The sequence below is a fragment of the Vipera berus genome (genome assembly GCF_964194415.1).
Source record: "Vipera berus genome assembly, chromosome: 1".
In the NCBI taxonomy this organism is placed as follows: domain Eukaryota; kingdom Metazoa; phylum Chordata; class Lepidosauria; order Squamata; family Viperidae; genus Vipera; species Vipera berus.
The window spans coordinates 350,603,799-350,630,269 of record NC_138202.1 but is presented as its reverse complement, the minus strand read 5'-3'; the positions used below and the strand labels follow the sequence as shown (position 1 = coordinate 350,630,269).

Below are 26,471 nucleotides of genomic sequence, written 5' to 3'. Positions count from 1 at the left end.
TGGTGCTTGAGTCTCTCCAACAAAAATAACACATTAGATCAGCAGATTAATTTTGGTGTTTTCTAGACCACCAACAAGTGGTGCACATGTGGTAGGTTGGAAAAGGTTGCTCTGGATCTAGGTTCTTCAAACTCGGCAACTTTCCTCCTCTCCTCAATTCAGCAAGGAATCCCTTGGGGGTCGTGCTGACTTTATTCACTTCTATGTCTATTAAGTTGAGATCCCAAGTTATTATCTGTGCACACTCAATCCCAAAAAGAGCTTCCGAAGAGAACATGCTCATTTCTTCTTTTCCTTTGCAGATCATCTGCAAGCAACGGGGAGAATGTAGGCAGGTGGTTTGCCTTTCCGACCGTGTTTCCATCTCTGTTCAGGTCGCTAGTTTATATTAAGTGAGAATAATCAGATGTAGTAGAGAAAAAAATGAGGTCCTCTCTTTCCCCTTTCGACCGGGAAATTCGAAGAGGGTGAAAATGACTTTCCAGACGTTTTGTTTTTATTCTCCTCTCCTAAATTTCTATTTTTAACTAGTTTGTATCCATGGCCATTTGTGTGGTCAGAAAACACTTTGGAAAAATATGGATCCCCCCCACCCCCAGTGACATTTCAACATTTAAGCAGCCAATTGAGTTGGCTGTGAAAGGAGTTGGTTGAATTGGCAAGCAACGTCACTGCCTTTGCCAATGAAACCACTAGTTTTTTTGGCTGCTCTTCCCTCTTAAACTTGGTTTCCCATCACTTTGCGGCTGGATTTTACATAGCAATTGCCAAAGGTGGAGACCATTCATGACGAAGAAAGACAAAATAAAACATTTATTTAGGCTGCCCTGCCTGGCAGATTTTCTTCTGGCAGACGGGCATAATTGGCACCACAGATGCAACCTCTCATATACTGTATATCAGACATGTCAAACACAAGGCCCAGGGGCCGGATCCGGCCCGCGAAGTGGTTTCATGTGGCCCGCGAAGCCATCCTGGAAACAGTGAGGGAATGGCCCCCACTGCCTTGGCCCTGGCCCAGAGACCCTCCTCCTGCCAGAGACCCTCAGATCTGTCCCACTCCTGCCCAGGCCTCCATAGGCACCCTTGATGCCAACGATGTAGAGCTGGCCACGCCCATCCAGTAGGCCATACGCACTCTAGCCACGCCCAGCCAGTAGGCCATGCCCCCCCAGGCCATACCCACCCCGCCCCCTGAGGGCAACCGCAATGCTGATGCGGCCCTCCATGAAATTGAGTTTGACACCCCTGCTGTATATGGTACAGAGGAGAATTGCATATTTTCTTGTGTATCTTCAATATATATATTGAATATTGAATCAATATTGCAAACAAGCAGCAAAAAAGTATTTGAGAAGGTGCTAAAGTATGCAATATAGGCCTGAGATGTTAAAAAAAATTCAGCATTATGAAGGACTAGAAACTTGTGTGCTCTCTTAACCCCATGAAGGAACCAGAGACTGAAGTCAGTTCTCATAATCAGCCTGGCATTCAACACATAACTTGCTAGCATGGGAATATACCAGCCAACTGAAATAGTGCTGAATGGCCATTAAATGCTTTACAGGTAGTCCTCGACTTACAACCATTTGTTTAGTGACCATTTGAAGTTACAAAAGCACTGGGGAAAAATTACAGCTGGTCCTCGCACCTACGACTGTCGCAGCATCTCCCTGGCCACCTGAACATACATGATTGGCAACCAGCATATATGTACAACAGTTGCAGCATCCCGGGGTCATGTAATTGCCATTTGTGACCTTTCCAGCCAGTTTCCAATAAACAAAGTCAATGGGGGGAAGGAAAATTTGATTAATGACAGTGTGATTCACTTAACAACCATGACAAAAAAAGGTAATAAAATTAGGCATCTCATTTAACAATCGCCTTGCTTAGCAATGGAAATTCTGGGTCCAATTGTGGTCGCAAGCTGAGGACTGTCTGTATGGTTTGAAATGTCTCTTTAATGCCAGTTTCAGAGATGGATACCCCTTCTTCCCTCCCTCTTTCCCAACCCTTTCACACTGGCTAATTCTTACAAGCAATCTCTGTCTTTTCCCATCATGATATTAAAGCCTCTGGAATCATCCCCAAAACCTTCATGTGTGCAAGTGCCCCCTAGCCAAGACAAACAACAACCTAGCAGAGAGTTTGTTAAATTATTACCTCTGCTCACTTTCATTGGCCTGCAAAGGGATTGACTGCACAGGGATGAAACCTGCTCCCTGGGGCTTATTTAGCAGATGCGACATTATTCCAGAATTTTTATTTATTTGTATCCAACTTTTACTATTATTTATCAATAACTCAAGGCGACGAACACATCCTCCTCCAATCTTCTGCATAACAGCAACCCTGTGATATGGGTTGGGCTCTGAGAGAGGGAATGAGACAAAGTCACCCAGTCGGCTTTCATGCCTAGGGCGGGACTAGAACTCACGGTTTCCTGGTGATTGGCTCAAAGTCACCCAGTCGGCTTTCATGCCTAGGGCGGGACTAGAACTCACGGTTTCCTGGTGATTGGCTCAAAGTCACCCAGTCGGCTTTCTTTTTTTAAAAAAATTTTTTTATTTATATACCGTCCTTCTCCCGAAGGACTCAGGGTGGTGAACAGGGCAAATGTATAAAATACAAAAATACAAAAGTTAAAAGGAATTAAACATAATGCCCAAGGTAAAAACAATAAATACAAATATTAAGAACAATAAAAAACCCAACCCATCCCCCATCAGGCCAAGCCGGCTTGTTCAAATAAATACGTTTTCAGATTGAGTCGGAAGGAGCGGAGGTCGGGCGCCATCCGGAGCTCAACCGGCAACCGATTCCATAATTCCGGGGCGCCCACAGAGAAGGACCTCCCCCTGGGGGCCTAGGGTGGGACTAGAACTCACGGTTTCCTGGTGAATGGCTCAAAGTCACCCAGTCGGCTTTCATGCCTAGGGCGGGACTAGAACTCACGGTTTCCTGGTGATTGGCTCAAAGTCACCCAGTCGGCTTTCATGCCTAGGGCGGGACTAGAACTCACGGTTTCCTGGTGAATGGCTCAAAGTCACCCAGTCGGCTTTCATGCCTAGGGCGGGACTAGAAATCACAGTTTCTTGGTGAATGGCTCAAAGTCACCCAGTCGGCTTTCATGCCTAGGGCGGGATGGTCTCCTGAAGTCCACACATTTCTTAAAGTTGCTAAGATTGAGACACACTGTTCTAGTTAATAATATCATGGGAAAATTAAAATGAAATAGAAATTGATAATATTGGAGCCTGCTTTGTGGTGACTGAGACTGGGGCATCAGTGTACTGTCATTATTTGGAGATAAGAGTGTACACCTTGCAAATACAAGCTTTGAGTGTGAATTCTGCTTTTTTTCCCCTTCTTAACAGAAAATACCAGCCAGCTGGCCAGGAATCCCTAAAGCGGCAAGCTTCGACCACAAACAAACCCTCTTCTTTGTCCCCACAAGCCATCAAGCACATTTGGGTGCGCACCGCCCTGATCGAGAGAGTGCTTGATAAAATTGTGCAGTACCTTGTGGATAACAATAGGTAAGAAGAGTGCCAATGTTTGCTTGGGTTATTTTTTTGGTCATTTTGTTCAAGGGGTGGTATATACAGTCCACTTTTCAGAACAGTGAGTTGTGGATATTACACAAGGTTTTTACGTACTTCCGTCATACCTTTGCGTGGTGTGGGAAGTTTCTCTATTTTTGCATAGTATTGTATATGGTGTTTTTACTTATATTGATCACTAGGAGGCAGTGTGTGACTAATTTCATTCTCTATATAGGGACTCATCAGACATACAGGTAATCCTAGATTTAGGACTGAGCCTGGAATTATAGTTGCAAGTCGTGGCAGGTCACCATGTGACTGCACCCAATTTTATGACCTTTTCTGCTGCAGTAAACAACAGTGGTCATTAAGCAAACACAGCAGTCAAAAAACAAATCCATTTTTTTATCCAGCAAGTGTTTTTTGCCAGAAACTGAAAGTAAACAGCAGAAACTGGCAAAAACCACCAAAAATTGCAGTCATATAACCTTGGGACACTAATCAGAATCAGAATAGAGCTGGAAGGGACCTTGGAGGTCTTCTAGTTCAGCCCCCTGCGCAAGCAGGAGACCCTATACCATTTCAGACAAGTGGCTGTCCAGTCTCTTCTTAAAAACCTCCCACAACTTCTGGAGGCAAGCTGTTCCACTGGTTAATAGTTCTCACTGTTAGGAATTTTCTCCTTAATTCCATGTTGCTTCTCTCCTTGGTTAGTTTCCATCCATTGTTTCTTGTCTTGCCTTCTGGTGCTTTGGAAAATACGTTGACCCCTTCTTCTTTGTGGTAGCCCTTCAAATACTGGAATACTGACATCATGTCACCCCGGTCCTTCTTTTCTCTAGACTGGCCATACTCAAATCCTGCTACCATTCTTCATATGTTTTAGTTTCCAGACTTATACTGTAATCATCTTAGTTGCTCTTCTTTGCACTTTTTCCAGTCTCAACATCTTTTTTGTAATGTGGTGACCAAAACTGGATGCAGTATTCCAGGTGTGGCCTTATCAAGCGGTACTAATACTTTACGTGATTTTGATTCTGTGCCTCTGTTTATACAACTCTGTTTATACACTGCAAATGGCTGTAAATGTCAGCCTGTTGCCAAATGCCCAAAATTAAATCGCATAACTGTGGGCGGTAATGTATGCAGCTGTTGGAGCTCTGGAATTGGGTCCTAAGTACCTTTTGGGGGATCCGTCATAACTTTGAAAAGTCTCTTAGTGATTGGTTGTTAAGTGAGGAGTATCTGTAGCAAGGGAGGGAAGGGATCTTGTCAATTCATAGCGTTTCCCATGGATTTGGGTTTCATTTCTGCCTAAGGAGGCCTGAAAAGGAAATTCCCGTCTTTTCCTGGCAATGGGTGAGATTGTTCCTAGCTAGTGGGACCTCATCAGCTTCAACAGACCTAATTGCAGATGCTAATGGACAAAGCTGGGGCTTGGAACTCTAGCCCCATCTATAGGTGAAATGGTGCTACTTCTCCCCTTTAAGATTGCATGTCTTCCTAGGAACACAGGAAATCATCTTTTTTAGGGACTTAGAGGTTAGACTGAGGTGTTGTGCTAAGAATTCATTTGGCATGCTTTATATATGAGGCCAGCCATAGTGGTACATTATAAGCTGGGTTGAAGGAAAGCAGGACTGTGAGAGTCCAACTGAAGTTTGCCCATCGAAATTCTGCCTTACCACAAAGAGGATTAGGGGGCTGGAGGCTAAAACCTGAAGAACGGTTGCAGGAACTGGGAATATTTAGTCTAGTGAAAAGAAGGACTAGGGGTGACATGATAGCAATATTCCAATATCTAAAGTTCTGCCACAAGCAAGAAAGAGTCAAGCTATTCTCCAAAGCACCTGAAGGCAGGATAAGAAGCAATGGATGGAAACTAATCAAGGAAAGAAGCTTGAACGAAGGAGAAATTTCCTGACAGAACAATTAACCAATGGAATGACTTGCCTCCTGAAATCGTGGGCGCTCCATCCCTGGAGGTTTTTAAGAAGAGATTGGACAGCCATTTGTGTGAAATGGTAGGATCTCCTGCTTGGGCAGGGGGTTGGACTAGAGGACCTCCAAAGTCCCTTCCAGCTCAGTATTCTGTTATCCCCTTATCATCAGCTGAAGTGTTTCACAGACTCAAGATGCTCTTTGGTTAAGGATTAGCTCTTTCCATCCCTTTGATTCCTTTAGCCCAGGGGTAGGCAACCTTGGCTCTTTTATGACTCGTGGCCTTCAACTCCCAGAATTCCTGAGCCAGTTGTGCTGGCTGAGGAATTCTGGGAGTTGAAGTCCACGAGTCATAAAAGAGCCAAGGTTGCCTACCCCTGCTTTAGCCTCACTTGGTAGGTCAGAAGTGGTTTGCTAGTTCCTTAACTACTATTCTATTTTATTTTTCTTTTGTACCCTTTTTATTGCATTCATACCCCAACTTTCTCCAGGAGTTCAAAGCAGCATCCATAAGGGGAATTCTGGGAGTTGAAGTCCGTTTACAAGTGCTGGGATTTAAAACACTGGTTTAGATTTAGGATGGGAAGATTGAAGCCCTAATCCTGCATACCTCACTAAGCAACATTTTTATGATGTTATCCATTCAGTCGTGTTGTGTTCATATTTTTCCTTTCTTTTTAATTGATTGTGGGGATTTGTTTCTTCTAGCAAATATTATGAGAAAGAGGCATTATTGGCTGATCCAGTATTTGGACCCATCTTGGCTTGTCTTCTAGGTAAGTATCCTTCCTAAATATTATTTCCATGCAATTTTGAAGCACTTCATTTCCCACTGTATTTTCCAGAGATGTTTGCAAAAATTAAAACATGAATCCCAAATGTAATACAGTTGCACCAGAGGAACTGGGACATGGGGTGTGAGTTGGTATGATTAATCCTATTTTTCTTAGAGCCCCCCTTAATTAGATTGTAAGATTATAAGAGTTTCAGAATAAAAGGTATTAGAAATCTTTGTGGGGACTATATAAAATATAACAGTTCAAGAGAAGGATTTAAACTCATTCATTCCCTCCATTTGTACCCCATTTTTTCCTGGATCTTCACAGTGTTTGTAGAGGTCCTCACAAATTTTATCTCCACTACAAAATTGTGAAATTGGGATGGAAGATATTTTTATTGGCCCAGAGTCACCCAGAGTCAGCTTTGTAGTTGGATGGGATTTGAACATGGGTCTCTCCAAACCAAGGCCAACATTTGAAGCGTTACACTACAGGTAGTCCTTGACTTACAACCATTTGTTTAGCAACTGCTTGAAGTTACAAGAGCACTGAAAAAAGTTGCTTATAAGTGGTCTTCATACTTATGACTATTGCAACGTTCCCATGGTCACATGATCAAAACTCGGGTGCTTGGCAACTGGCATATATTCACAATGATTGTGGTGTCCTGGTGTCATGTGATCACCATTTGCAACCTTCCAGCTAGCTTCTGACAAGCAAAATCAATGGGGAAATCTGGATTTACATAACAGCTGCATGATTCACTTAATAATTGCAGTAATTCGCTTAACAATTACAGCAAAAAGGTTTGTAAAACTCGTCACGGCTCTCTTAACAACCGCCTTGCTTAGCACGTAGAAATTCTTATTCCAATTGTGGTCATAGGTCAAGGACTACATATACACTATCACACAAAGAGGAGATTTAAACTATACATGCACTACAGTTTTCCCTTCCTCTTCTTTTCCTCTCCCAGAACCTGTGTGCTTCACTTATCCTTGGGGGCAGGTCAGTGAAACAGCTGGATTTGACATTTAGAGAAACAATCAATCTGTGCTGTTTTCAGCATTTGAGGGTTGAACCTTAATGCATCACTCCACCAAGTAGAACCTATTTTCAAGATTAACTTGGAGGAGGAGGCAGAGTGGCAGAATCTGTGGGTGGAGTTAAAAGAGGGATCAACCTAGAATCCCTGCGTAGCCACAAGTAAACTTAAGTCCAAGTGAATTCCATAGACCCTTAGCTAACTCCAAGCAAGTATTAACTATTAGTTGAGAAGATTCCTATGCATAGTCTGTTTAGCAATAAATCAGTTTAATTAGACCTTCAGGTATGGATCTGGTAGTTCATGCCTGACACCACTAAATTTAAGACACATAAGGTTGGGAGAACTGTAGCTTTCCAGATGTTGCTGATCTGTAGCTTCCAGCATCCTTCTTCAGTAGCTGTGATGGCTGAATTATAGTCCCGTGGCTTGAAAATCAGCCAGCTGTCCCCCAGCATCATGCCCACAGGGAGATAAAATGAGCTAATATAGAATTTCAGACATTTTGTAGTTTTACTTATTGTGCCTAGCTTTCCAGCTGTTCCCCCACTTTTACTACCATGTTCCTCCTCCTGCTAAAGAAGACTCACAGCTAGTTGAGTTCAGTCAACATTTTTATTTGAAAAGATGGAGGATGCCATTTTGGTGTTTGTGGTATTCAAGATTGGTCTAGTAGGGACCAAGATGGCCTTCCTTCCTCTTCCACATACACAAGTAGCTCATTTTTAAAACAAAATGGCCGCTATAAGAGACACAGGCCTGAACACCGACTATTTTGCTGACATTTCCAGATCTAGTATTGGAAATTAAGACCTTCTGTCTAATGACAGGGCCAGCCTTGACCTTCCAACTCAGGAAGTGGGGAGGCAAAATGTATTTTTCATTTACATCAGCGTCTCTCAGTCTTAGCAACTTGTAAGGTGTGTGGACTTTAACTCCCAGAATTCCCCACCCAGAATTCTGGGATACAAAGTTCATACACCTTAATTGCCATGGTTGAGAAACAAATGGTTAAACAGATGAAGGTTTCTAGAGGATTGGTCAGCCGACCTCAGTTTTTAGGCCTCTTTGGTAGAAGAGAAGCGTGCGACTCTATTCCATTTCCTCTGTCTGGCTTTCAGTTGGGCCTTGTGCTCTGGATTACACCAAGCTGAAAACGGCTGACCACTTCTGGACAGATCCCTCAGCAGATGAGTTGGTCCAGAGGCATCGGATTCATGGAACCCACAGTCGCCAAGACTCTCCTTCTAAACGGCCAGCCCTAGGAGTAGGTGATTTTTTTCTCCTTTAACATCCCTCAAATCTTTCTAAAAAATAATTTTGGAAGACTTATACTTACTGCTTTCTTGTATTTCAGAACGTTTTGTAGTAACAGCATGAGTTTATGCAGGCTTCTTCAGAACATCAGGTGGTGGCAACAGGCAATGAAGGAAGTGTGCAAACCATTTCAAACTCAAATGGATTTGAATCCAAACACCCCATTTTGATCAGACACAGGCTTTCCTGATCGTTTGCAAATGTTCTGAACTCAAACAACTCTGTTTTGACCCAGAGTAGCAGGAGCAGCTTATATTGTGCTCAAAAAAAAAAGCTGTTTTGCACTCTCTGGATGGGATACAATCTATTATCTCCCTTTTATGAATGGTTTTGCACAGCTCTGCTAATATTATGTCCAGGATTTATATTGCAAACTAGATTGCTGAATTAGGTAGCCAATTGGCATTGTAATATAATTTATCTTTTGAGTCTTAACAAAGGATGGGTAAATAAATTCTTGGTTCTCTGGATTTTGCTGAATAAAAACTCATAGCAGCTCTTGGTGTCTGCATCTGCTGGGCCTTGAAGTTTCCTCTGAAATCTACAAATACCCCATTTCTGTAAAAAGGGAGGTGATTGATGGGTCACCGTGATGCAAAAAAGGTATTGAGATTCTAGAAACAGTACAGGGAATAGCAACAAAGTGATAAGAGATCTGGAGTCTAAACCATATAAGGAATGAGGAATGCGGTTATTTCCGTAGACAAAGGATTTAGTTCATACTGGACAACCTGTGTCCCATCAGGTCATAATTTCAGAGATATTTCCTTACCAGGTTTCTCAATTCCTTCAACACAGCTTCTCATATACTGCCTTCACTTGAAACCTTGGGGTACATTGAGAGATATATCTACCTTGAAAATTACCCATGTTAAAACTGTATAGCACAAACAACCATCAGCACAGGAAATGTTTTATGGCACTCTTTATTATGTCATAAACTGATTTATAATAAATGTTTATGTCATAAACTGTTTTAATAAAATTGGCCAAATTCCAATCCATAGGACGCTGTATAGGTTCCAGAATTTGGATGCATTCAGTAAGTTAGCCCATTTCATGTACCTTGGTTCAAAAAATAATGCTCGGTGACGCACCATTTCACCCAGTTCAAGGTTACAGGAATCACAGTTTTAGCAGTAGGTTATACATCTCTTTCTAATAATAATAATAATAATAACAACAATAACAATAACAATAACGGAGTCGGAAGGCACTTTGGAGGTCTTCTAGTCCAAAACCCTCATCAGGCATGAAACCCTATACCATTCCAGACAAATGGCTGTCCAGTCTCTTCTTAAAAACTTCCAGTTTTGGAGCATCCACAGCTTCTGGAGGCAAGTTATTCCACTGACTAATTGTTCTAACTGTTGGGAAATTTCTTCTTAGTTCTAAGTTGCTTCTCTCCTTGATTAGTTTCCATCTCATTTAGGAAAATCTTTCTTGAGTTGACTTCAACTCAGTGGGGACAGCTTGGTAACAATAGTTTAGCCATTACATTCTTGTGTAAACATCTCCTGACTTGTTTACTTTTATCCAGTAGCAAATATGAAGGAGTATTTGCATCTAGTGATGTCCACCATAGAGGACCACAATAAGCAGGATGGTAGTCATGCCAATGTGATCTAAACTCAGCTCCTTCGCACATGTATGCAATGTCAAAAAAACATAAAAAGGCTTGGACAATATTACAACAATTGCCATTTGGTCTTTTTTATCCTCCCTGTGAATGTCCCCTATTCTTGTGACATCCCAAGGCACATTTCATCCTTTTTTCATAACTACAGTTAAGAGAACACATCTATGGTTCTCAGCATTTTCCAACTTCCCAGTCAACCCTGCTTTGCTTTTTCAGATCAGCCAATATCATCTAGGTCAGGAGTATCCAACCTTGGCAACTTTAAGACTTGTGGAGTTCAACTCCCAGAATTCCTCAGCCAGCATGGCAGTTGGCTGGGGAATTCTGGGAGTTGAAGTCCACAAGTCTTAAAAGTTGCCAAGGTGTTTCCACCTGCTGTAATTTATTTTAGACAGGCAGATTTTACGTTAGAAATTGAATTGTTCATGCAAGTTACTTGGAGTGGATGGAGAAGCTTCAGGAAATAGTCTGTTAGTTGATTGATGATAAGGAAACCAAAATCTTTTGTGGGGAGGCCAGGAATGGGAAGGACAAGCTTATTCAGTTATTTTTAAAAAAGAAATTGCAACAATAGAGGCCTTGGTGGATGTTAGTTGAACGGTGAATAGCTTGCAAGGTTGCCCTTGAAGAGGATTTATAGCTCATCTTCTTCTTGGTTGTATCCTGATGTCAACGTTGGATTCTTGTGTGCATCAGATCAGGAAGCGTCACTCAAGTGGAAGCACGTCAGAAGACCGCTTTGCAGCTTCGGCCAGGGATTATGTGGAGTCGTTGCATCAGAACGCACGGACACATTTATTGTATGGGAAGAACAATGTGCTGGTTCAGCCGGTAAGTGCTTAGGGACAGAATACCTTATGTCAGGTACAAGTAATCCTTGACTTAGAACCACAGCTGTGATTAGAAAAATTGATAGTCTGGTTGTTAAGTGAGGTATCACAACCACACCCAATTTTACACACTTTTTTGCTGTAGTCATTAAACGAATCACTGCAGTCATTAAGCAATGTATCATGTGAACACAATTTGCAATTTCCCTGCCAGCTTCCCCATTGACTTTCCCTGTCAGAGTAGGGGAGGGAAGGGGAGGGGAGGATAGGATAGGATAGGATAGGATAGGATAGGATAGGATAGGATAGGATAGGATAGGATAGGATAGGATAGGATAGGATAGGATCTTTATTGTCACTTTAAATGTACACTAATCAGCATACATTAAAATGAGAGTTCATTACATACAGCTCTCAAAGGGTAACCACCTCCAATATACACTGCCTAAGCATGACAATAAATAAATAAAATAAATTATGCATACACACACACACACACACACACACACACACACACACCCCGCAACTGTCATAAATGTGAGTGCCAAGCACCTAGATCACAATCACATGACTGCAGGGACTCTCCAACGGCCATAGGTCTAGGGCAGGGGTCGGCAACCTAAAAAAGGAAAAGAGCCACTGGGAACCGGTTCCATCACAAATTAAAAAAAGTGGGAGCCGCGTGCGTGTGTCCATGCACGCGCATGTGCAAAAAATGTTTTGCGCATGCGCAAAACGGTTTTTTGCGCATGTGCGGACGCACGCGGTTGCCAATTTTTTTTAAAGTGAGATGGAACCAGTTCCCGGTTGCCCGACGGCGACGGCCCGTCTGCAAAGCTGCCGCTTTCAGCAGCTTTGCAGACGGGCCGCGGCAGCTTCCTCAAAGAGCAGCGCCCCTGCCCATTCTGAGAGGTGCGCGTGCACCTCTCCGAACGACCGGAGGTGCGCGCGTACCTCCGCGCGAACGGGCAGAGGTGCCGCTCTTTGAGGAAGCTGTCGCGGCCCGTCTGCAAAGCTGCCGCTTTCCTCAAAGAGCGGCACCTCTGCCCGTTCGCGCGGAGGTACGCGCGCACCTCTCCAAAGGTTTGGGGAGGTGCGCGCGCACTTCCGGTCGTTCGGAGAGGTGCGCGCGCACCTCTCAGAATGGGCAGGGGCGCTGCTCTTTGAGGAAGCTGCCGCGGCCCGTCTGCAAAGCTGCCGAAAGCGGCAGCTTCGGAGACGGGCCGCTACAGCTTCCTCAAAGAGCGGCACCTCTGCCCGTTCGCGCGGAGGTACGCGCGCACCTCTCCAAAGGTTTGGGGAGGTGCGCGTGCACTTCCGGTCGTTTGGAGAGGTGCGCGCGCACCTCTCAGAATGGGCAGGGGCGCTGCTCTTTGAGGAAGCTGCCGCGGCCCGTCTGCAAAGCTGCCGAAAGCGGCAGCTTCGGAGACGGGCCGCTACAGCTTCCTCAAAGAGCAGCACCTCTGCCCGGTCGCGCGGAGGTACGCGCGCACCTCTCCAAAGGTTTGGGGAGGTGCACGCGCACCTCCGCCCATTCGGGGAGGTGCGCACGCACCTCTCCAAACGGGCGGTGCCACTCTCCATTTGGAGAGGTGCACGCGCACCACTGCCCGTTCAAAGAGGTGCGCGCGCACGGGGCGGCTGGGAGCCGCAGGAGACGGCTCAAAGAGCCGCATGCGGCTCCGGAGCCGCGGGTTGCCGACCCGTGGCCTAGGATAAACCAATCTAAGAGTCCTACCTCCTTGCAGAGTGAGGCAGCTCCACTAAGCCCAAAAGTGATCAGAGAGTGATTACATCATAGCAAAGAACTGGCAGCAATACCTTCCACTAGGGCTATCCTTTTTTTTTCCCCAGAACTGTTGTAACTTCAAATTGTTACTAAGCGAACGGTCATAAATTGAGGATTACCTGTACCAATGTCTCAACCTCATATGATCAAGTAGAAAATGAGTTTTGAGCTTAGGATTCCTCTCAGGGCCTTTCTTCCCATAAAATAATTACCTCTATATAACGGATTAAACTCTAAGCTCAGGTGAACAAAACATTTATGTCTATGTAGGTTCTTAGTCATCCAAGTCATCCCATGATTGTCCCATGGTTGGAAAAGCACCTTTGGGACAATCGTTCATTTAGTGACTGTTCAAAGTTACAACAGCACTAAAAAAAAGTGACTTACATTTTTCACACTTACGACTGTTGTGATGTCCCTGTGGTCATGTGATCAAAATTCAGATGCTGGGCAACCGGCATGTATTTATGACGGTTGCAGTGTTCCAGGGTCATATGATCACCTTTTGTAACTTTCCGATAAGCGAAGTCAATGGGGGAAGTCAGATTCCCTTAACAACTGTGTTACTATCAACTGTGGCAAGAAAGGTCGTAAAAGGGGGCAAAAATTCACTTAGCAACTCTCTTGCTTAGCACCTGAAATTTTGGCCTCAGTTGCCGTAAGTCAAGGAATACCTGTTCTTCAGAAAATGTCCAATATTTTTGTCTGGTTTTTTTTCTTCTTCTTATAACTGTTGGGGCAACTTTTGGAACAGAAAGACGACATGGAGGCCATTCCAGGCTATCTCTCTCTTCATCAGTCTTCTGATTCTTTAACTCTGAAATGGACACCAAATCAGCTCATGAACGGGAACCTGGGCGACTCGGAACTGGAGAAAAGGTAAGGCGTGGCAACAGGGGTTTGCTTGGGATGAAAGACTAAAAGTGAAAAATTAAAGGCAGCAAGGAAAACAAAGAGAGATTTGCTCCTGGCAAATTCCAAAGTATTTTCAGCCAAGCATCCTTATTAAATTCTAAACCGCTCAAGAGAAACAACGTAGGAAGAAAGCCCTGTTCAACTATGGGAGCAAAGAACCAGGAGTCTGCTAGAATCTGTTTCTCATTCACAGATTTTATTCAAAGCCACCAGCTTTTGCAAAGGTGAGGCTTGCTCCGTCAGATTCAAATGTTTCTCAGCCTTGGCAACGTTAAGAAGTTTGGACTTCAACCCCCAGAATTCCCCTTCTCTTTTCAACTATTGTCACACTTCAGTGTCACTGTTATCTCATTTTCAGCATCTACTGGGACTATGCCTTGATAGTACCGTTCAGCCAAATTGTCTGCATCCATTGCCATCAACAACGTAAGTCTTCCCATTTTATGGGCTTGAATGTCTACAAAAGGAAGCGGCAGTGATTTAAAAGCACTCCTTTCTTTTCTGAGTTGCAGTAATTCATGAAATCTGTCTTGAAATGTTGTTAAATAATTGCACTGATTTCATTTGGTTGATGGTTTAACCTTGTGCATGGTGGATTTTAGTTGCTGGCTGTCAGAGAAGGAATTTGAAGTGGCCGGAGAACTTTGTTGATGAAGTCCAGGAAACAGGATGACTAATATGTTAAATAAGAGAAGCTAGTAATTGCTGGAACAAAATGCCACCCCAAATGAGCACCTGTTGGTAGGGAGGGTCAGAGATATTTTTCATAGGCTGCAAGTTTGTCACTGTTATAATAAGTGGCTGCAGCTCTCTCTCTCTCTCCCACCTCCCTTTCATCTAAAAAAATACAGAAGAACTTTATTTATTTATTTATTTGTTTGTTTGTTTGTTTGTTTGTTTGTTTATTTATTTATTTATTTATTTATTTATTTATTTATTTATTTATTTATTTATTAATTATTGGGACTTATATGCCGCCCTATCTCCCGAAGGACTCAAGGCGGCTAACAACAATAACATACAATAATACAGAAGTTAAAAGAAAATTAAATTAATGGCCCCTGTAGAATAAATTAAAATTAAAATTAAAATAAGTTAAAATTACAGTTAAAAATTAAAAACATAATTAAAATCCCTGTCAGTCCAGGTCAGCGAGGTGGAAAAGGAGTGTTTTGAGGCCGCGGCGAAAGGACTGGAGATCTGGGGCCATCCGAAGCTCAGGGGGGAGCTGGTTCCATAGGGCTGGCGCTCCCACAGAGAAGGCCCTCCCCCTGGGGGTCGCCAGCTGACATTGTCTAGCCGACGGTACCCTGAGGAGGCCTTCTCTGTGTGAGCGCACAGGGCGATGGGAAGTCGTTCCCGGCAGCAGATGGTCCTGCAAGTATCCCGGGCCTAAGCCATGTAGGGCTTTAAAGGTAAGTACCAGCACCTTAAATCTCACCCGGAGGACAACCGGTAACCAATGCAGCTCACGCAGGAGGGGTGTAATATGGGAGTATCGGGGTGCTCCCATCACTACCCGCGCGGCCGCACTCTACACCAGCTGAAGCCTCTGGGTGGTCTTCAAGGGCAGCCCTATGTAGAGAGCATTGCAGTAATCTATACGGGAGGTAACGAGTGCGTAAGTGACTGTACGTAGGGCATCTCGGTCCAGAAAGGGGCGCAACTGCTTACTCATATAAAAGTAAGTCTTCCACTATAAACAGATACACCTAAAACTATGTGAACCTTTCAGGGATCCACCTTTGAAACTGAACCACATTTTGAAGGGTAGGATATTTCCTTCACCTTGCTCTGAAGAAATTCCCTGTAGATTGGATTATTTCTTTTCTGTCCTGGAATGGAAATTCCATCCAGGTCTATATCAGCATTTACTGTTAAAATTCGTATCCAGCTTATTTTTTGTGGTGGCAGATCTCATAATTCCTGGCTCAGCAGCAGTAATTGTGAGAGGGATCTAGGTGTCCTAGTGGACCACTTCTTAAGTATGAGCCAGCAGTGTGCTGTAGCTGCCAAAAAAGCCAATGCAGTACTAGGCTGCATTAATAGAAGGATAACATTAAATTCATAAGAAATGATAGCATCGCTCTATATTGCACTAGTGAAGCCACACTGGGAATATTGCTTCCAGTTCTGGTAATCAGGATACAGAAAAGATGTCGAAGCCCTGGAAAATCTGCAGAGAAGAGCAATAACGATAATAAGGGTTCTGGAAGCTAAATTGTAGGTAGATCTTCTAATCTATCTATCAAAGATTGGGGGGACATGTTAACTCCAGTACTTGAGGGGCTGTCACAAAGAAGAAGGGATTGACTTATTTTCTAGGGCAGGGGTAGGCAACCTCGGCTCTTTTATGACTAAGTCAGCATAGCTGACTCAGGAATTCTGGGAGTTGAAGTCCATGAGTCATAAAAGAGCCAGGGTTGCCTACCCCTGCTCTAGGGCACCAGAGGCAGGACCAGAAGAAATGAGTGGAAACCTGTCAAAGTGAGATCCAACCTAGAAGTAAGGAGAAATTTTCTGACAGCGAGAGCAATTAATCAGTGGAATAACTTGCCTCCTGCAGTTGTGGATGCTCCGTCACTAGGGGTTTTCAAAAATAGACTGGACCACCATTTGATGGGGATGGTACAAGACTCCTGCCTTGAGCAGCCCTATGATTCTGTGATTCTATGAAATGGATGTATTTCTCTGCAATTTCTTTGTCACACACTTTTGGTCCTGCTTAATTTCAACCAGGGGTTGTGTTTTAGTACTGCAATTCTGTACTACCTTTGTTGCTGTTGTTTTTAAAGAAGCCAATAGCAAGCAACATTTATCCCTGCAGCTGACCAAGGTGGGACTTTGGTGCTGGTGAGTCAGGACGGTATCCAGAGGCCCCCACTCCATTTTCCACCTGGTGGACATCTCCTGGCCTTCCTTTCTTGCCTTGAGAATGGCCTCCTCCCCCGTGGACAGCTGGAGCCCCCATTGTGGTCCCAACAGGGAAAGGTAAGGCTAGAGATTTCAACTCTGCAGAATCATTGCAAGATCTTTTTTTCCCCACAAGAAATTGAAATTGATTGATTGATTGAACCTTTTTTCCCCACACAGCGGCAAAGGCCTAAAGCAAAAAGGTTTTATAAAACCCAGCTGAAGGCCTAGGACTGGGGCAACGGCATGCGTGCCCACAGAGAGGGCTCTGTGTGCCACCGGTTCACCACCACGGGTTTAGGGCCTCTTGCTCCCAAGGTCCCTTCCAGTTCTATTATTATTCCCCAAGAGATCTTTTAGGTAACATTCCTGGCTTTTGGTCCTCTCTGCTTACCTGCCTACTTCATCTTTAGAAATGGCAGGTTCAGCCCAGTCTCACATCAACTTGTTTTGCAGGGCAAAGTTTTTCCAAAGCTCCGGAAACGGAACAGCCACAACCGGTCGATGGACATGGAGGAAGTGCCATCCGTCATGGAGACAGCTACGGATTATGTCTTCAGGATTATTTACCCAGGCCACAGGCATGAGAACAGTAAGGATTTCTAGTCTTCCGGTTTCTCAGACTGTGTGGGAACGGCCACGTGCAGAAATTGAGGCTGGCAATCCTCACATTTCATCCAAACAAACTCTTGAAATGAATCCCAGGTAGTCCTTGACTTACAACCACAACTGAGCCCAAAATTCTTGTTGCAAAGTGATACAGTCGTTAAGGGAGTTTTGCCCCGTGCTGCAACCTTTCTTGCCCCAGTTGTTAAGTGAGTCACTGCAAGTGACTTAATTAATGTGTTGTGAAGTTAAGTTAGTTGTGAAGTGAATTTGGCTTCCCCACTGACTTTGTTTATCAGAAGGTCGCAAAAAGTGATCCCGTGACCCCCGGGGATACTGCAACTGTCATAAATATGAGTCAGTTGGTCCCATACAGGTGGTCCTCCACTTACGACCAAAATTGAGCCCAGGATTTTTGTTGCCAAGCGAGACATTTGTTAGGTGATTTTTGCCCCTATTTACAACCCTTCTTACTACAGTTGTTAAGTGAATCACTGCAGTTGTTAAATTAGTAACATGGTTGTTGAGTGAAACTCGTTTTCCCACTGATTTTGCTCATCAAAAGATTACAAACTGTGATCACATGATCCCAGGACACTGCAACAGTCATGCATATGAACCAGTTGCCAAGCATCCAGATATTTATTATGTGACCATGGGAATGCTACAACAGTTGTAAGTTTGAAAAATGCTCAACAGTCACTTTTTTCAGTGCCCTTTGAATGGTTAGTAAATAAATTGTTGTAAATCAAAGACTACCTATATCTAAATTTTGATCACATGACCCTGGGGCTCCTACAATAGTCGTAAGTGTAAAAATTATCATGTCACTTTTTCAGTGCCATTGTAACTTTGAACGGTCATTAAATGAACGGTTGTAAGTTGAGGACTATCTGTTTAAGTAACTTTAAAATCAACAGTACCTTCAGCATCCTAGAGCAGGGGTAGGTAAGCTTGGTTCTTTTATGACTCGTGGACTTCAACTCCCAGAATTCCTGAGCCAGCCATGCTGAGGAGAAAGGGAGAGGTTTCCATGCTGAGCCATGCTGGCTCAGGAATTCTGGGAGTTGAAGTCCACGAGTCATAAAAGAGCCAAGGTTGCCTACCCCTGTCCTAGAGTAATAATAATTTGTAATTATTAAATTTTTGCCACCCGACTCCCAGCAATTTGGGGTGATACTTAAATGCTCCAAAGAACACGCAGCAAACAGAGTTTCTATTAACTTATAAAAATCTTTATTAAAGTTTTTGGGAGTTGGGCAGCATACAAATTTGATAAATAAATAGAATTAATTATTTAACTTACAATTGCTTAAGTATTGCAAGTGGTCCTTGGCTTACAACCTTTCATTTAGTGACTGTTCGAAGTTACAATGGCATGGGGGGGAAAGACTTATGACTAATCCTCGCATTTACAACTGTTGCAGCATCCCCACAGTTGCATGATGAACATGTAATTTGGCAAGAGGAATGTATTTACAACCATTCCAAGGTCATGTGATTACTATATTTGTGGCCTTCCCAGCTGGCTTCTAACAAGCCAAGTTGAGGTGGGGGTGGGGTGGGGTGGGAAGCTGGATTCACTTAACAACTGCAATGATTCACTTAAACCAGGGGTCTTCAAACTTGGCCCTTTTATGACTTGTGGACTTCAACTCCTCAGCATGCCTGGCTGAGGAATTCTGGGAGTTGAAGTCCACAAGTCATAAAAGGGCCAAGTTTAAACGCCCCTGATTTAAACAATCTTGACAGAAAAACTTAGTAAAATCAGGCATGATTGTCTTAACAGTCACCTTGTGTATCCATAGGAGTAATGTACTATCTGAACATGGAAATTTGGCTTTGTTAGCCTTAGTCTAGAACTGTGTGTGTTGTTGTGTGTGCCCCTGAAATGGCCTTCCATGTGACCATGTGACCAATTGTGATCGTAAGTCGAGGACAACCTGTATACAAACTCACACATGCACACATTATTCATTTGTTGCAGCACAAAACTGGTGGCCAAAGAATGCACCAAACAATTGCAAGCATGACTTGCTTTCCCACTTTTCTTTTCAGCATTCTAGTCCTCATTCTACTCCTCATCCGGTTTCAGCCTTGATTACCTTATCTTTGCACCTTGCACACATTCTTGTCTAGGATCAAATTTTGGTCATCTTTCTCCAGATACCTCTCCCATTTTTTTAAGCTCCTGTGACATAAGCCGCAGATTGCAAGAATGTTGTTGTTGTTGTTAGTTGCAAAGTCGTGTCTGACCCATCGCGACCCTATGGACAATGTTCCTCCAGGCCTTCCTGTCCTCTACCAGATTGCAAGAATACAATACACTTTTAAACTCTTGAGGAGGGGGTTGGACTAGAAGACCTCCAAGGTCCCTTCCAACTCTGTTATTCTGTTAAATGAACAGCAAATTATAAACAGGGAATCCTTGACTTATGACCAGTCGCTTAACGACCATTCAAAGTTCCAATGAATCTACTGGGGGAGGAGGGGAGAGGTGTAATTACAACCTGATTTCAACATTCTGACAATTGTCCCCTCTCCCAAATGTGGTCACATGAGTAAATAATGACCATCTCCAGCTGTTTGCAGTGTGACCACAATTTTTGGCATTTACTTGCTTTTTTTGTTTGTTTGTTTTGTAAAACCATGCCCTTGCTTAACAACCACAGCATTCGCTTAACGACCATGGCGGCTACTTTGCAAACTCCATGTTTGCTTAACAACCAGCACAAAAAGAAGTCATTAAATTGGGCCAGTCATTTACAACTGTCACGATTTATGACTGTAATATGGTTGTAAATTGAGGATCACCTGTATAATATCATCCTCTTGGTATGATGTACACACTGTGAGAAATGGGGACATACAGTCTCTCAGTAGTCTATGGCGACCTGAGGCTGTTCTGTAGTCTGTTCTGTAGTCCTAGGCAGCTAACAGTCAGGATTTCAGTGTCCACAGAACAAGGGGCAGAACTAAACTTCCTGCAGGTGGTCATAACTCGATTCTTTTGTGGGAAATAATATAACAGGGGTCTTCAAACTTGGCTCTTTTATGACTTGTGGACTTCAGCTCCCAGAATTCCTCAGCCAGGTTTGCTTTTCTGGGAATTGAAGTCCACAAGTCAAAAAAGGGCCACGTTTGAAGACCGCTGTGATATAATATTGTTGCAGTTTTAATGTTGAGGTTATATGGGTTGCTAAACCAGAATGGAAAACCTACAATCTTGCAAGAATGAACTCTGGCACCCTTTGCAGGACCCCTGAGTTTCCACCCTTGTGCTAACCCATAGATTAATTGCTGGGATAAAATAGCTTTATAAGCTATATTGTGGATGTTGCTTTGGTTAACCAGAGTTAAGATTAAAACCAGATTTGTCTGTGTTTGAATGTCCCAGCAAAAATAAATGAAAGGGCAGACAAACCTCCAGTTTTCTTCTGACATTTTCCACCAAGAAGAGATGCATAACATTGGGGTTTGTGTAATTGATTCTTGTTATACTGAATTACTTTTTTTTTACTATCGCATCAAAATCAGTTAGGTGGGTTCTACTGTATCTTGCAGGCCAGAGGGACTGGCTGGTGACATAATGCTCAGGAGTTTTGAGGACATTTTTATGCCTTTTTTTGTTTTCTGTGTAGGCAAGTATAAGCAGGCATATACATAGAATGGAAGGCTATTGCTAAGCTTGTAAGCCGCCCTGAGTCTTCGGAGAAGGGCGGGATATAAATGGAATTAAAATAAAAAAATAAAATAAATAAACTCCAGATGGAGTAGAACTAGAAGAAGAATCTGTTTCAGATCCATTCTAGTTTATCTGTTCTCAGTGACTGGACAGTGATTTCTTAGCCTAAACAACTTCATTAGTTTGTTATACAGGCAGTCCTTGAGTTACAATCGTAATTTAACCCTGCAATTATAGTCTTAAGTCATGACAGTAATAAAGCAGGTCACTGAATGACTAGACCTGATTTTATAACCACTTTTTTTTTTGCAGTGATTGTTCACTGAATGTGGCAGTCGAATAGCAAGTGCCATGTCATTAAGTGAACCCATTGTGCAGTATGGGGCTGTTTTTGCCAGAAACTGGAAGTAAACACTGATTTCTGACAAAAATGCAGTAAACCATGAACATATGACAGCAGAGAACTGCAAATGGCCGTAAATGCCAGCCTGTTGCTGAGTGCCCAAAATGTGATCATGTGACCATGATCACATGGTCATCGTAACTAGGAAACTAGAATAGAATAGAATAGAATAGAATAGAATAGAATAGAATAGAATAGAATAGAATAGAATAGAATAGAATAGAATAGAATAGAATAGAATAGAATAGAAACTTTATTGTCACTTTAAATGTACACTAATCAGCATTTCATTGCATTCAGCTCAAAAAAAATACCATTATGCATACACACAGAGATATGACACAGAGAAACAACAGTCTAGTTCAAATGTATGTGTGTGTGTGTGTGTGTATACATACACACACACACACACACACACACACACACACACACGGCGGGGGAAAAAGAGAATCCTGCGAATTTACAAGACAGATGGCATAAGGAACAAAGCTGTTGCAGAATCTAGTAGTCTTGCTATAAATACTTTGAAACCTCCTCCCAGAGGGGAGCAACAGAAACAGACTGTGAAGTGGGCGTCTGGGATCTCTAACAATGCTTCGAGCTCTAAGCACATAGCACTTGTAAGCAGTGTCCTGAATAACGGGAAGCGGGCTTCCTATAATCTCGGCTGTCCTTACCACTCTCTGTATTGGCCTTCTACCTGAGGCTCTAATACCACCAAACCAAACAGTGATGCAGTTTGTTAAGACGCACTCAATTGTGCCTCTGTAAAAAGTTTGCATGTTTGTTTGTTTGCTTTATAAAATTTATTGGCCACCCATCTTATCACAAGTTCCTTTTGGGGGGGTCTGTTGTAATTTTGAACAGTTGCAAAGTGACCGATCATAAGTTGAGGACTATCTGTAAAGATAAACAGAAATAAATACAGCCTTTCGTGTTGCTCTATCTGTTGCTCCAGAAGGAAAGTGGAAAAATGAGTGAAAAACATTCATTGCATTGTGTAACATGCTAAACTAGGTTAAAACGGAGCTGGGTCAATTGTGGTTCATCATGACATAGAATCCAGCCATTATTCTTAAAATGAACATTTTAAGCCAACATATAGTTAATGAACTGTATGACGATTCATAGGAGTAATGTATTATCTGAATGTGGAAATTTGGCTTTGTTAGCCTTAGTCTAGGATTGTGTGCATTGTTGTGTGAGCCCCTGAAATGGCCTTCCATGGAGGAAAAGGTAAGGATTTTGTGAGCAGAATCTGGTGGATTACTTGCAGGTTTGATTGAGTGAGTAATCTGCTAGCTAAAACCTTACGAAAACATCACCTGTTGTGCACCGGCATTTGGATGAGCGAAATACAAACTCAATGTTGGATAGAGAAGATGTTGGTTGGAAATTAAAAGTTCTGCAAATCCATGAAGATGGAATTATATACTGCCCCCTAAAGGAGGGGAGGACCACATGTCCTTTTAAGACTTGATTGTCAATCCTGGCGCCCGTTTTGTTTTCTTATGCTCCTCTTTCACTATTTTTTTGAGCAGTAACTATTAACTACCACCACTTAGCTGCCAGCCGCTCTGCCTCCGTTGACGATGACGAGGAGGAGGAAGACAAGCTGCACGCAATGCTATCCATGATCTGCAATCGGAACCTCACAGATTCTAAAAGGATGAAAGGTTTTTATCCTTCTCCTCCCTGCCCTCCCAACTCACCTCATTTCCCCCACTGGCACTCAATGTACAACAGTGTTGGCATTACTGCAAGGTCAGCGCACTGCTGGGGCACCCTTATGTGTCAGGGAAATCAATTGCATGGAAAGAACGAGAGAAGAGAATATTGTCTCTTTTTCCAGCCTGTCGAAAAGAAGGATGGGAGGTGAGAGGACATGATAGCAGTCTTCCAACACTTGAGGGGCTGTCACAGAGAAGAGGGGATTGACGTATTCTCCAGAGCACCAGAGGGCAGGACAAGGAGCAATGGGTGGAAGCTTGTGAAAGAGAGATCCAACCTAGAAATAAGGAGAAATTTTCTGTCAGTAAGAACAATTAATCAGTGGAACATCTTGCCTCTTTTCGGTGCTCCATTACTGGAAGTTTGCAAAAATAGACTAGACAACCAATTGAGGCTTGTGGGTGTTCCATTGCTGGAGGCTTTTAAGAAGGGACTCTTTGAGCTTGGTGATTTGACACTCAATGCTCTCTTGAGCTATCTTAAGAGTCCAAGCAAGACATTTGTTAAGTGTTAGTAACATGTTTGTTAAGTGAATCTGGTTTCCCCACTGACTTTGCTTATCAGAAAGTCAAAAAAGGGGATCACATGACCCTGGGACATTGCAACCGTCAGAAATATGAACCCGTTGCCAGGCAACTGAATTTTTATCATGTGACCTCAAAGATGCTGCAATGGTCATAAGCCAGATTCACTTGACAGTCGTGTTACTAACTTAACAACTGCAGCAATTCACTTAACAACTGTGGCAAGAAAGGTCATAAAGTGGGTCGAAACTCACTTAACAAATGTCTTGCTTAGCAACATAAATTTTGGGCTCAATTGTGGCCATAAATCAAGGACTATCTGTACCTGATGGTTCAGTGGAGAATCTTCTGTAGAATGCTGTGCCATGGAATTCTACTCAATTTAATGTGGAAAAATACTTCCCTAGATCAATTACGCTTTGTGTATGGAAGTGTCTTAGGCCACCTGCTCTGAATCGTTTATATCCCAGAACCAGTAATCTTGGCCATAGGGCTACCTGAGAGCCCAGTTCATGCACTCTTCCCTTCCAAAAGAAAAGAGAAATCCCAAACCGTGGTTTCCCCCCACCCAATAACATATGTCCCTTATACATATGTAGTTAGAACATCCAAGATGTTTCCAGTTTCTACAGCTCCATCCTGTTGAGCTAAAAAAGTTGCAGAAAGAGACCAGTGGAATTATGAAGTGGGGAAGTTATTATCAACTTAATTTCCACAGTAAGATAACGGGTTGTGATCGGGGTATATAAAATTATGAGAGTTGATGTGAAGACATTCCTTGCATCCTACATCTGCATCCCAGGGTTGCCCATGGGAACTGTATTATGCAGAGAGATTTAGGACAGATAATTTAACCAATGGAATTCTCTTCCATAAGGTAGGGTGAACGTGATATACATGAACAAGTTGAAACGGAGATTAGACATATTTATGGAGGAGAAGGATATCCCTGATTCACAGTCATGATGGCTTTGCATTGACTCCAGCCACAGAGGAAGAAGACACCTTGTTCCCTGTTTCTGGGGACCAGGATGACCATGGTACTTTTGAGTGCCACCTTGATTGAGGGTCACTTGGGAATAATGTTCTGAACTAGGCAGACGGTTGATTTTCTCCTTTGGTTGATACTATCCTTGGAAGTAAATCAAAGGTCGCATACCCCCTATCTACATAGGAAACCCTTCTAAAACGTTGTGCATGAAGAATTCCGATTGGTGTGCTCCCTGATGTGCTTAATGACAATACTGTTGTACCTGGTTTGCTCTTCATTCTGCTTCGAGTCCCTTGCAATTTCTTTAACCTTTTGCATGTGTCTAAAAATTTGGCAGAGATCCATCACCGCAACCCAAAACCTTTAAGCTCATTCTGAAGATGCTGTTCACTCTAATTCTTCACTAATTCAGGTACCTTTCATCTGAATTCTTAGGGTCTGTGGGGTTCACCTTAAAAGGACACTGTTTATTCTTTTCTTAGTAACAGCAATAATTCCAAGATCTTTTCTTACCAATGGAAGAGAAAAGTGGGAGGGGAGGGAACTCTCCCACCCCTTTATGATTGACTGTAGATGTTGCCATAAATACTGGCTTGTTCAGCTCGTTCCTGAAGAATTAAAGGTGAAGAGCACTTGGTTGTTTGCTTGCTTTTGTTTCTGTTCTCTTTCATGGCCCTGATTAGCTTTTACAGCTTGATCTTATTTTTGTTAAGCGTTTTTGATCACACTAACAACAGTGGCCCCTTTCCTGCTCCTCTCTTTTGCTACGAACAACCTGACAACAACTGACTCTGTTACCCTATCCCTCTTTCCCTAACATCTCACCATTGCTCCCAAAATTAAGCTCCAGTATTAGCTACAGGAATGCATGCTTGGCATGTTGCCGTTTCCCCCTTTTTTATTATATTCTGTTCCGCCACAGTTTTGAATGTGCTGCTGTAAAAACAGGGCAAAAACATTTGCTTGCATGGTTTTGATTAGCTGGCCTTTCAGGCTGAACTGTTTGCATTAACAGACATTGTGGATGAGCTGAAGGCCAGGCATTTATGCAAAAAGCATAAACTGGGTTTTGTCTAGTTTTCTTTCATTAAAAAAAAAGTTAAGAAATCCAATCTATGGAGATTCTCAGTCATCTAGGTTATGATTGTCCCAAAGATGCTTTTTCAAGAGGCAACTGGACTTTCTTTGTTTTTCCTTGAAGACCTTTCGCTTCTCATCCAAGACGCGTCTTCAGAACTGAAGAAGCTTCTTGGATGAGAAGCGAAATGTCTTCAAGGAAACAATCAAGGAAGTCCAATTCCCTTTTGGAAAAGTATCTTTGGGGTTAAGAAATTTGGGGCTTTTTAAACAAAGTAATATTTCGCAACAAATCTACTTTAGCGAAATGGGCTGTGTAGAAATGTAATAAATAAATATCATTGTATATGGAAAATATGGGGAACATGTGTTGGAAAATTTTGCACTGTATGTCCTTTTCTTTCTTGTCCACACTGTAGCTCAACAAAGCATGATCTGCTCCAGTCCAAGAAAAAAAAAACAAGAAATTTTGTGCAAGATTTAATCTTTGCCCTTCTTTTCCCTTCTCTTTTCTTAGATATTAATGACATCACTGAGATGCAAGGATATGGTGCTGGCCTCTTTTCATGGCAACTGGACCACTACAGTCAAGGTTCCTTATGTCTCTCATGCTCCACGGGTGGCTCTCCATACAACCTGCCCAGCTGCTGCACTTGTATCCATGACAGGTGAAGTAAACTCTTTAGAATCTCTTTTCAAGCCCCATGAATGAACGTTGAAAAATTCTGAGGCATTCTT

At 42.9% G+C, this 26,471-nt stretch overlaps 1 protein-coding gene across 7 annotated transcripts in view; it reads left to right on the top strand.

Moving 5' to 3' along the window:
- The window catches only part of SGSM2 (small G protein signaling modulator 2), a 135,320-nt gene that overhangs the window by 82,664 nt on the left and 26,185 nt on the right, over window positions 1–26,471 (top strand). For 4 of the 7 annotated variants that reach the window (XM_081346570.1, XM_081346571.1, XM_081346572.1 and 1 more), the window contains exons 4-14: window positions 303–374; window positions 3,381–3,542; window positions 6,198–6,265; window positions 8,435–8,580; window positions 10,966–11,100; window positions 13,643–13,767; window positions 14,162–14,229; window positions 16,631–16,794; window positions 17,173–17,308; window positions 22,952–23,086; window positions 26,251–26,401. In XM_081346570.1, coding sequence (XP_081202696.1) covers window positions 303–374; window positions 3,381–3,542; window positions 6,198–6,265; window positions 8,435–8,580; window positions 10,966–11,100; window positions 13,643–13,767; window positions 14,162–14,229; window positions 16,631–16,794; window positions 17,173–17,308; window positions 22,952–23,086; window positions 26,251–26,401 — 1,362 coding nt within the window. The remainder of the gene's footprint in view (window positions 1–302; window positions 375–3,380; window positions 3,543–6,197; window positions 6,266–8,434; window positions 8,581–10,965; window positions 11,101–13,642; window positions 13,768–14,161; window positions 14,230–16,630; window positions 16,795–17,172; window positions 17,309–22,951; window positions 23,087–26,250; window positions 26,402–26,471) is intronic. The other 3 variants (XM_081346573.1, XM_081346575.1, XM_081346576.1) reach the window with 3 other exon arrangements.